Source organism: Diadema antillarum, unplaced genomic scaffold, assembly GCF_040938485.1.
Source record: "Diadema antillarum isolate AM-2024a unplaced genomic scaffold, OU_Dant_1.0 seq00001379_RagTag, whole genome shotgun sequence".
Lineage (NCBI taxonomy): Eukaryota > Metazoa > Echinodermata > Echinoidea > Diadematoida > Diadematidae > Diadema > Diadema antillarum.
In genome coordinates, this window is record NW_027272138.1 from 525597 (window position 1) to 535983 (window position 10387).

A 10387-nucleotide genomic window follows, 5' to 3' on the forward strand; every position below is an offset into this window, starting at 1 on the left:
TTGTTTTTTCTGAGCAAAGCATGATTTCTATAAAGCTTTTAAAGGTTTTTTTTTTTTTTGCAAAGAAACTAGGAGATTAAAATGACTAGCTAAGACTGGCAAAGTCCATAAATAAGGGAAAGACAATACGGTACTGTACATCTATATTTGAGTCTAAAGGAGGTGAGGTCAACCACTGTTGTGGGTAGTGATGAAATTTGTCATAATTTATTATTATGGTCAAATATATGAGTAGAGATCCATAAATCATGATGATTACTGTCATATTCCTCTCTTAAAACAAGGTAATATTTGCTTCAAGTTTCCAATTAATTCATACAACAAACAAACTGATAGTAACACATCAGGTAGCTCTTGTTACAATAACAAAACAAAGTTTAATCAAAGCTGTATCCATAATTCACAATATGCAAATAGATGAAACATTTCATGTACCAGAGATACAACCTGTAGTTGTGCATCAAATTAAGAAATTTTCAATGAGAAAATCTGGCATACAAAATGTTAAAATTCCCCTCCCCCCTTTTGTTTTTTTTTTTGTTGTTGTCATAATTCATATCTTGGCATAATGTGTATCTGAGCAGTATCATGAAGCATGTCAGTTACTTGCTTCAGCTTTAGTGAATTATCCACTTTATATTTAATTTAGCTGTGATAATAGGAGTAAACTCAAACAAGTTACCCTTGTGCACAAGTCTTCTCTGAGTATCTTTTTTAACTTGAATTTTGGGAAGAATTAAATCAAGTGTTATACAGTAGTACAATTTCCTCGGGACTAAAGGGAAGTAAAGGGTTTAATTTGCTGAACCACTGATTAAAAAAGTAATTACGTATTCATTTATACCTTAATTCACATTGTGATCAAGGCCTACTAATAACAATTTTTAACTGAAGAAAAACAGATAGTACTCTACAAACATTTCTTTGACTTCAATGAAATGTCCACTGACTAGATTCTTTGAATTTACTTCACCTATCACAGCCAACATGAGAGTCCTGTGTTCTCAGTTAATTAATTAAGTAATAAAGTTACAAGATGAGTCATTTCACATAGAGAGACAGGTCAGTAAATATATGCTATCTGGAGGTTGGACCAACTATGGTCTGTAAGGTCTTCTGCTTGTTGCAGGCTGTCATTCCTTTCCAATTCAGAATGCCTCAGGTGACATGGCACTGAAGTCTGTGAGTACACGAAATATGTGCTCACACTCTGCTCTGCCATGGATGGTTCGATTCCATCGGTGTTCAGTGTTACGGAGGTGACAAGTCTAGACGAGTTGGAAGTAACGACTTCTGGCCTTATGTCCTCCCACAGGGATCTCGTACCTTTTTAACAAGACCCAGTATTACCATCAATGACTGAAAATGATACCGGATGTTCCTGTCAATATAAAATAGCTATTTCCCTTCACTTGTAAGGCTTCATCTCTCCAAGCTGTTTCACAATTCCACAGGGAAAAATAAAGTGCCAGGGATGTTGTGGAGCTGAGGCTACTTTACCCTATGACTGAGCAGAGACTGGTATCCATTTTACGCTTCTCCAACAGGTATGCCAGATGTTGTCTTCTCAATCACGAGTCAGCCTCCACCATGGGGAAACATCCATCACCCTGGTTTGTACCACATCTACACAGTAGACACAGTGGAAGGTGCATATAGTTCAGTCTACTTTGTCATCTCGCGCCCAGAGTTGAGACAGGGCAAGGAATGTTATGATGCCGATGCTGCGGCCCGCTCCAAATCCTTCCAGGGGTCTTCCAACATGGACTGTTTGAAGTAGCGCTGGATGTCAGTGGAGTTGTCGCCATACTGCCCTCTTTGGTAAGGACTTCCTCCCTACAGAGAAAGGAGGACAGACCAAACAAAACATGAAAAGATCAAAATGGTGATTTAATAAAAATGAAAATTTTGCGGAACTATCAGCAAGATTTGTACTTTCGGATGAGCCAAGACAGATTTTCAAGGACTTTTCATGACCCTGTCTATTTCTGCCTCAGCAGCAAAGGGGGACTCGGGCATTTTGTTTTGGGGTTGTCTATCTGTCCCACATCTTGCTAAATGTATCCCTGTAAGAAAAACCACTCTAATACGAGATGTTCTGCTCTTTGTACCTGTCCCAGATATGCTACTAGAGACGTACACAAATGAGTTGATAAGATTCGAAGTAAAATCCCTGGATAAAATGCCAATGGTCACTGATCCTTGGCTAAAAATGGCATTTATTGGTAAAAACTTCATCTGGCGATGTCCAGTAGTTACACATAATTTGTGTACATGTAGGCGTGGATATTTCTGTAGAATGACAGTGAAAAAGGTTGAGTACATGTATGATGGTTGAATGTCACTGTATTTTTGCTAACAACAACAACAACAACAACAACAACAACAAAACATAATTTCCAGTCATGACTACAACTGGGAATGTCCAGTGATGATGTTAGTTGGAAGACAGGGTAGAAATAAGCTGACATTTATTTGTTCAGTGCACACAAGAGCTCCTCTACAATGTTTGTGTACACATACTATTAAACAATGTGTAAACTCTTGTGTAAAACTGCTTTCAACTTCAAAAAAACTCACTGGAATTCTCCTCCTGTTGTGGAACTGCTGATGGCCAGATGGTGTGTAGCTGTAATCACCACCACGTCCACCTCTTCCTCTGCCCCACCCCCTGGAATCCCTCCTCTGGTAGCCACCTCCTCCACTCCCTCCTCTTCTCCCTCCAGAGTCATGGGGCGAGGAACCAGGGCTCTGGTGGTAAGGGGACTGGTAGGAGGGTGGTGAGAATGGTGAGCTGTTCCGTGTTGGAAAGCGCTGCCCTCCCATCATTCCTGGTCCACCCATTGGGCTGGTTTCATGCTGCTGGGGAAAGTAGCCATGCCTAATACACAAAAGTGGACAAGTAAACGACAAAATTGACACTTCAGACCTGTTCAATAAAAAGTGTATGTTACGTGGACATTTCATCATATCAGGTAATTAGGTGCACATTTCATCCATATCATGCCATCACTGATCATGGGAGGACTGAAAGATATATACATAAAAGATAATGTTAATGGTAATGAAACCAGTTTTGAACCATTAAGACAGTCAGAGACATAAAGTATCGGTAGCTTGATACTTGTAGTTTTTGTGTTTCCTCTGTATCAAGACTTCAAAACGAAAAGGGAAATTAATAGTACCAAGTGGTAATTTGACAATTAGTCTGAGAATGGCCTGCATGTACACCTAACAGTAAAATGTAACAAGTTGTGACATATCCAGTAGATGCTCATGCATACAGAAGTATTTGTGTAAAAGTGTACATTAAAAAGTGTCTACCAGTATATGAATGCAATGCATGTACATTTCAATCTACATTTATGCCTCTCCACACATTAGAACAATGAACATGGCACACTGTCAGTAACCTCTTAGCCTACCCTTCAGAAGCTCAAGCCCTTTGGTGCAAAAGGTGGCATGCACAACTGTAAGCTGCAAACATTTTACTTGAGTTGTAAAGCTAACTCATTAGCAGCACAGCACAAACAAAAACCAACTCTTTGCCCAAAACTTGTCTGGGGGATTAGCTAATCACATGGGTGGCCCATTCATAAACTTTGCTTTTGTTTAAATAGTCTGAAGCACCTGGAGTACACCTCTGTAGCTTCTGAATTATATAATATCGATCAATCTACAAGTATATCGTGTAGTACTGCACATGTGCATTACAAGCACCCAAACTGGAAGACGCAAAAGCCAAATGAATAATATTTGTGTTATTCTGCTTGGTTCTACATGTAGTACTGTATGTCATCATCTACCAGTACATGTAGTCTTTACACTAAAACCCGATTGGTAGTACAAATGATGACAACTACATCATGTAAGTAACTGTAAACTTGGCAATGCATGTAGTATTTCATTGTGAGTCAGCCATGAGAAAATTCTTCATATTGTAGCTACAGTGTACATGTATATCTAAATTCCAACAGGACAGTACCTTCATATACCGGTAATCAATTTCACACACATTCTACCATGACCGAGAGATGTCATTTGATCAGCTGCTTTCTCTCTGGCTGGTCACTTGCTGCAGTAAGTTTAACTTTATTTTCTCTTTTCTTTGTCTTTACATAAAGGCATTAGAGGTCTTGGTTCTATATGTGACCGTGCATCACAAAACTAACAAAAAGTCACATGCACTGACATTGTGTGAGGACTGAAAATGGGTGAAATGGGTCAACCCAGCCAATCTTGAGTTTTTAATATTTTTTGAAAGAGCAAGTCTTCTACATTATACTAAAGGTTGGGATCATAAAATGAACAGGAAATTGTGTTTTTAGCACTTTTTTCAAACTTTTTTTGATAGAATAGTGTGATTAGGTGTGTCTTGTCCATACTCTTCACTTTCAACTCTAGTACCTTTGAAATGGATGGTGCTACTGCTTTGAAAGTTTGCATTACTCATCTACAGAATGTGTTAATAAAGCATGCTCAATTTCAGCATAATCTGATAATCTCTATATTGTTTTTGCTCCAGTAGTACCCTACGTGACCTTCATGTACAATACATGTATGGTTGGAGATACTACTCATCGACCACTTTTTTTTTTCTTTTTTATTCAATACTTTGTATCTCCAGTTTCACCTTCATTTCATTTCACTATCTCAGAAAATAATGCAGATTCATATCATGGGCTCAGATAGTTGACTTGTATCACACGCGCAGAATGCTTAGTGACAAATGCAAGTGATTGCAAATTATTTTGTTGTTGTTCACTTTGCTGTATATCTTGTTTGTCTGCTCTCCCTTTGTTGTCTGTCAAGATATTGTATTAATTTGCATTAGTTTGCTTGTAAGCACTGCCCTTGCAGTCTGGCATTAATTCAATTAAGTTAATGATATTTAGTTGTCACTGCCATGACCATTGCTTCAGGTACCTTTCCCCTTGTTTGGTTTTGTCACCTTCATTCTTTATCTATTCAGGTGTTGACTCATTCCATCCCACACCCAATTCTTTAGTTGAGCCCAGATACATGTAGCTCTCATTATGTGATCATCCCCTCCTACTGTACTTCCATCACATGCCCCTTTATCTATTGGTTGAGTTATTGAATTAGACTCCTCCACTTTACTGAAGCCCTCCATTCCGTTTATTTCCATTGGTTATCATAGACAATTTGAATTGTATGTAAATAATGTTTGTGTAAATTATGTTCCTTCAGAAGTTTGCTGAGGGCGAGTTGCCTTCAGAATAAATCAGAGCACTACAAGACTTCAAATGACTTCAGTTCATCTTATTCACGCCATCTAAGTTCTCTCATAATCAAGTTATTCCACTTCTTCTATTACATTTAAGTTTCAGGATTGAGAACGTCCAATTTCACATCATTTTCAATACCCTAGAACTGGTGACAAAACCAACACGCAACAACTTGTGGCAGCAGTGAGCGCTACACTCTGCCTACAGTGGTATCCCATGAACCACCTCACACTGCCACTGAGCAGCTGGTGAGCTTCTATCGTTGTATGGAATGCCATGTGACCAGTAAAGTCCATAAGCTGACCGCGTAAAATCATAACCAGGAAATTCACATAACTGCGATTGCATGTGAAGCTAGCCATCACAAAACAGTGTCAGTGACGCTTGGTGAAGCCACTAGTATGAATGGTACAGTGTGTCTCATCCTTCATCCTCCGCTGCAAACCATGCAGGCATGGGTGTAACCCCGGGGCACTCCTACTAACGCTCTCCTTCATACAGTTTTACTGTGGGAGTGCTTCATGTTTGGGCCAGGTTGATCGCGGTTTCTAGCATGGGTGTAAACCTCTACACCTGACGTTCTCATTTACACTTCTCAATCCATCAATGACACTGTCTAATCTAACGTTACATGTAAAACATGGTCTACCACACTTCTTTTCGATAACATTATATGTAGAAACCAAGGCCCTGTGATATCCATCACTAAGCCGTAAAGCTTTGGATTTCATCTACATCATTATCTCATTAATATTCATGTCTGGAAATCTATATTATCTGTCGTAATAATATAATTCATTGAGCTATCCATATGCAATGCCACTCTTTGTTCCTCAGCACCATATTTGCTAACCCCGGCGCGGGGCGCTGTAACCAGTAACAGCGCCCCGACGACTTGTATGCAATTTAGTGAAGTAATCAAGTGCACTGCGATGCTTGCAATTCAGTAAACAACTCATCGTTCAAAACGACACTTGGATTCGCAACGAAAAACCACATGTTGTAATATCATATTGTTGAATATTATAGGCAACTATGTATCCCTCACCATTACCTCCGAAAACAAGATTAATCGTCATGATCTTTGAGACCATCTCCGTGAGATGCGGCTCACCATTTTGAACATATCACGTACCGGTAAATAAAATGATCTGCGCATACGCGAATGAATATTCATTTCAGTTCTCAGCTAGCCGTCCTGTTTTTTTTTTTCCACATGCATACATTGTGTATTATACTATGTGCTACGTTTTATCCATACCCGATCGACAGCAAGTCTTTTAGCGCATGCACTGTGTAAGTTGTACTACGATACGAAGTGCGGAAGGAATAAAACCTCAGATAAAATCTTTCACTGGGCTCTTAAAACAGACCGTATTGTAAATCGATTTCCGTGCCTCTGATTGTAAGTATCTTAATTGATTCTTATCCAACAGTATGGCTACGAATTTCAGTGCAAAACCCTGTATTTTGGTCTCTGGTCACCAAAATACTAAGCCATATCACTATCAGGTGGTACATCAATAGCCATAGGGCTGCAATGCGACCCCGACACGGTACAGGTTGGGGCCGCGTTCGCTGGTGCGGTTACATATTTGGTAATCTTTGTACCACCCCAGTCGTGAAAGGTATCTTTAATACGACTTATAGCCATAGGTGAAGACTTGCTTGGCCTTGGGAATTTCGACTGACCACAAAGCTTGCAGTGCTGGGTGAATAAACCTCACTTAATTTTGGCTCTCAACCTCTAAAGTCATGGGATCATGTGTGCTGTGTCTCCTTTCCTTTGAATGTGACAGTTAGTGTAAAACTGGGGCAATTGTGCACTTTATGGCCCTATATTATCGGTGCGAGATTTTACCCTTATCGAGCAGTGCATGCGAATTCGAGTACCTATCAGGCACCGCGGGTTCGACAGCGTGTCTTCTGGCACTGTACTGTGTGCATGTGTGTGAGATTTTGCGTTGGGATGCAGTGTGTGTGTGAATGTGTCAACGTGTGTGTGTGTGCGTGATGAAAGCACTTACGCTACGGTACGCCACATGGTTGCTCTATAAACGCCTTTCGCTGTGAGGCGCGGCGTGATCGAGCGCAAGCAGACCCCAGACAAACAGGGTGCTGTGCATTAGCACACAACGGAACGCAACGGTAAACTTCCGTGTTTCAATCATGATTTTAAACGAATGAATTCTGTGTTATATCGTAAGCAGGTGATCACTAATTAACCTATTTCAGAGGACATATGTCCACTCATGGCCTTGGCAAAATTATTCTGTGAAATTATAATAAAAAACCCCCAAAATCTTATCCCGATTCGTCAGTCTATTAGTGTTTATGTATTTCATCCAGGCCTACAATACCGTTCCAACCAGATGCCGTGCGAAGTGTGTATAGCTACCATTACGTGGGCACACACACACACAAGCCTCGCCCGCATGGTTGGTTCGCGCGATCGCTCAGTAGTGTTCGATGTGTCCGCTCCGCAGTGAGTTAGGCGGGCTTTTTGTGACCTTATCACTTGTCAAATGGCGTTCCATACAGCAAGAAAAGCTCGCCAGCTGCTCAGTGCATGGTGGTTCATGGGATATCACCTTGGCATACGGCAAATAAGGTGTCGCCAGGCGCGGCGGCGCGGCAATGCTTGAGTGCAGACGTGGCGACCGAGTGGTTAACTCAGTCGCCACGTCTGCACTCAAGCATTGCCGCGCCGCCGCGCCTGGCGACACTCACGCCAGTAATCGCTCGCATTTCAGCATTCGCATGGGTCGTTTGACATCGCATTTAAATCTATGATTTTAGATATGATGCCTCAAGCCGATTTTGCTCAAATTTCGTGAGTAACTAGGAAACTTGTGAAGCTTTATGGACATAATCAAGCGAATTGCCGCAGTCCTTTCATTTTCGCGTTGCATTGCAAAAAAGCGTGGAGACTCCTTATAAGGGGTGCCCCGGGGGTTACTTATAAGGGGGACGGGGTTACTTATAAGGGGGACGGGTTACTTGCAAGGAGGGGCCCCCCTTGTGAGTGGGTTTCCCGAACTGAACTAGGTGTTGCAAATTTCATACAAGGTCAAGGATTCATAGGAAGAATTTCATGTCTTGAATTATTTAGTTAACTAGGCATGGAGCTATCAGTTTAGTTAACTAAGCCAACATCATCATACGTACGTAACCTATTAGAATTCTTGTAAATACGGTTGAGTCTCAGATTAGATGCAGCATAATTTCACAGCAGCGGCCTGCTGCAGCATCATTACACACCATAGCACCATTGAATTGCACACCAGCCGGCCACGCAGGCCAGATCTGTGGCGTTCTGCCCGATCGTGCCGGTGGAGAATCGCTGGACCGGAGTTTCGACAAGCGACTGGCCATGAAATTTATCTTTTGCTTTGCACTTACCTTGGACCATCAGGGGGACCCATCGGACTTCTGCCATGGCCATACGGCGAAAAGCCAGGGTTTCGTGACGGAATATCTCCAGAATACGGATTCATGTGATAGTTTGACATTTTGATCACAAATAATTCGTACAGCAACCAGTCAAAAACACATGATACAATGTAACTGCGCACTTTACCAACAACTGGGAATGCGCACGCACACGCAAAATCAGCTGCACTACCCGAAGCTCGCCACATGATGTCGCTGTGACTTTTATAGACTCTGAACAACGAGGTTGGGTGCCTGACTCTCGAGTCAGGGACCCAACCTGGATCGGGAATCGGTCGACGCAAGATACTAGTAGGCCTACTTGTCTAGTAACACAATCCGGCTGGCAGGTGTTACAAAAGTTAGAAACGAACCGCATTAAAATATGATATAATATAAAAGGAATGCACTCAAATCATACGTCTCCGAACGCCGGCACATTTTCCTTCCTTCCTTTTTTTTTTTTTTTTTCATCGGACACGTAAACCCTGAATCTCTCCATCAGGGCCACGAAATTAACAAAGTTTCAAAAAAAGAAAGAAAGAAGAGTTATGACTTACCGACAAATATGACTGTTATTCTGTGTATTCACATTTTCGATACAATGTAGGCCTACCTCGTGTCATGCATGGTTTTGTCCCACTAGCATTGTTCATGTTTTTCATTCAGCTTTAAGTTCTTAGTCTTCACAAGCCACAACTCAAGTGTTATTCCTTTGTGTCCTGTTTTTGTTTGTTTGTTTGTTTGTTTGTTTTGTAATTTAACATGCTTTTCAGAGTCAATTTTTAAGACCTAAACTATTCAGGCTTTGGATTTGAATTGTGTTCCACCACGTTTTGCTAGGGTTGTTTCTTGTTTGCTTATTGTTGTTGTTGTTGTTTTTTTTTTTTACATAATTACCTTGTTATCATAATATAGCAAAATTGACTGACTAAAATTTATTCCGAAATTTCAGGATTTATTGTGTTGTGGTTGCGCTTTTTCATCACGGAAAATGCATAAAGACGAAATGAACTCATCTCGACTCATTGCAATGAAATATGACGAGTCGTATTATTCGCATCAAAATCATGTGGTACTTTTAGTGAAACAGCAACAATGACTTTGAAGGGCAATACTAGACCGTTTAAAATTTAATCTGGAAAAACCCGAGTCAGTGTACAATCTTTGATGAGAAAAACAGTGATAATTTTATGAAAAATATGAAGAAATTAGAGAAGTTATGGCATTGTAGAGTTTCATCGTATTTTCCACATTTCACTTCGATATGAATATGAAAATGAGTGATTTGATGGTGCCAAGCAACTCGCCATATACATATTATAGTTTGTACACACACACATGCACACAAACAAACACAAAAGTGATTTCCTGTTTTGCTTTCTTTCTTCTTCTTTTTTTTTTGTTCAAACGGAATGATTCCTAGTATCAAATCCTAATATTCATGACTGATCATTCATTCTGAAGTTACTCAACCAGGAACAACTTTTGATACGTTTCACACTTTTATAAGAGAAAAAACAATGAATTTTCGTCATTCTCTTTTTTTTTTCCTAACATGATCAATGAAAAATTATGAGACAATGACATCATTAGCTCGCTCATTCGCATTTTGCTATCAGCTCTTTCAGAATTGCTTGGCAAATATAAACGAAACTGTATACAATTTCATAGCTTCCTAATTTCAGGGTTCTTTTACAATTTTA

The 10387-nt window shown here is 40.3% G+C and overlaps 1 protein-coding gene across 1 annotated transcript; it reads right to left on the reverse strand.

Moving 5' to 3' along the window:
• Positions 1-1660: 1660 nt before the first annotated feature.
• On the reverse strand, positions 1661-8784 carry LOC139708876 (uncharacterized). The gene is made up of 3 exons (XM_071620839.1): positions 8652-8784; positions 2581-2881; positions 1661-1836 (listed from the first exon to the last, which is right to left on the reverse strand). The coding sequence occupies exons 1-3, from the start codon at positions 8759-8761 to the stop codon at positions 1711-1713; spliced, it is 537 nt and encodes a 178-aa protein (XP_071476940.1). The 5' UTR covers positions 8762-8784; the 3' UTR covers positions 1661-1710.
• Positions 8785-10387: the final 1603 nt, after the last annotated feature.

Bases quoted from the DNA above. Each gene is read 5' to 3' on its own strand.
- LOC139708876 (XM_071620839.1), bottom strand. From the start codon at position 8,761: ATGTCAAACTATCACATGAATCCGTATTCTGGAGATATTCCGTCACGA. The intron at 2,882-8,651 runs GTAAGTGCAAAG...TTTGTGTATTAG, and splicing joins GGTCCCCCTGATGGTCCAAG to GCATGGCTACTTTCCCCAGC. The intron at 1,837-2,580 runs GTGAGTTTTTTT...CTTTCTCTGTAG, and splicing joins ACAACAGGAGGAGAATTCCA to GGAGGAAGTCCTTACCAAAG.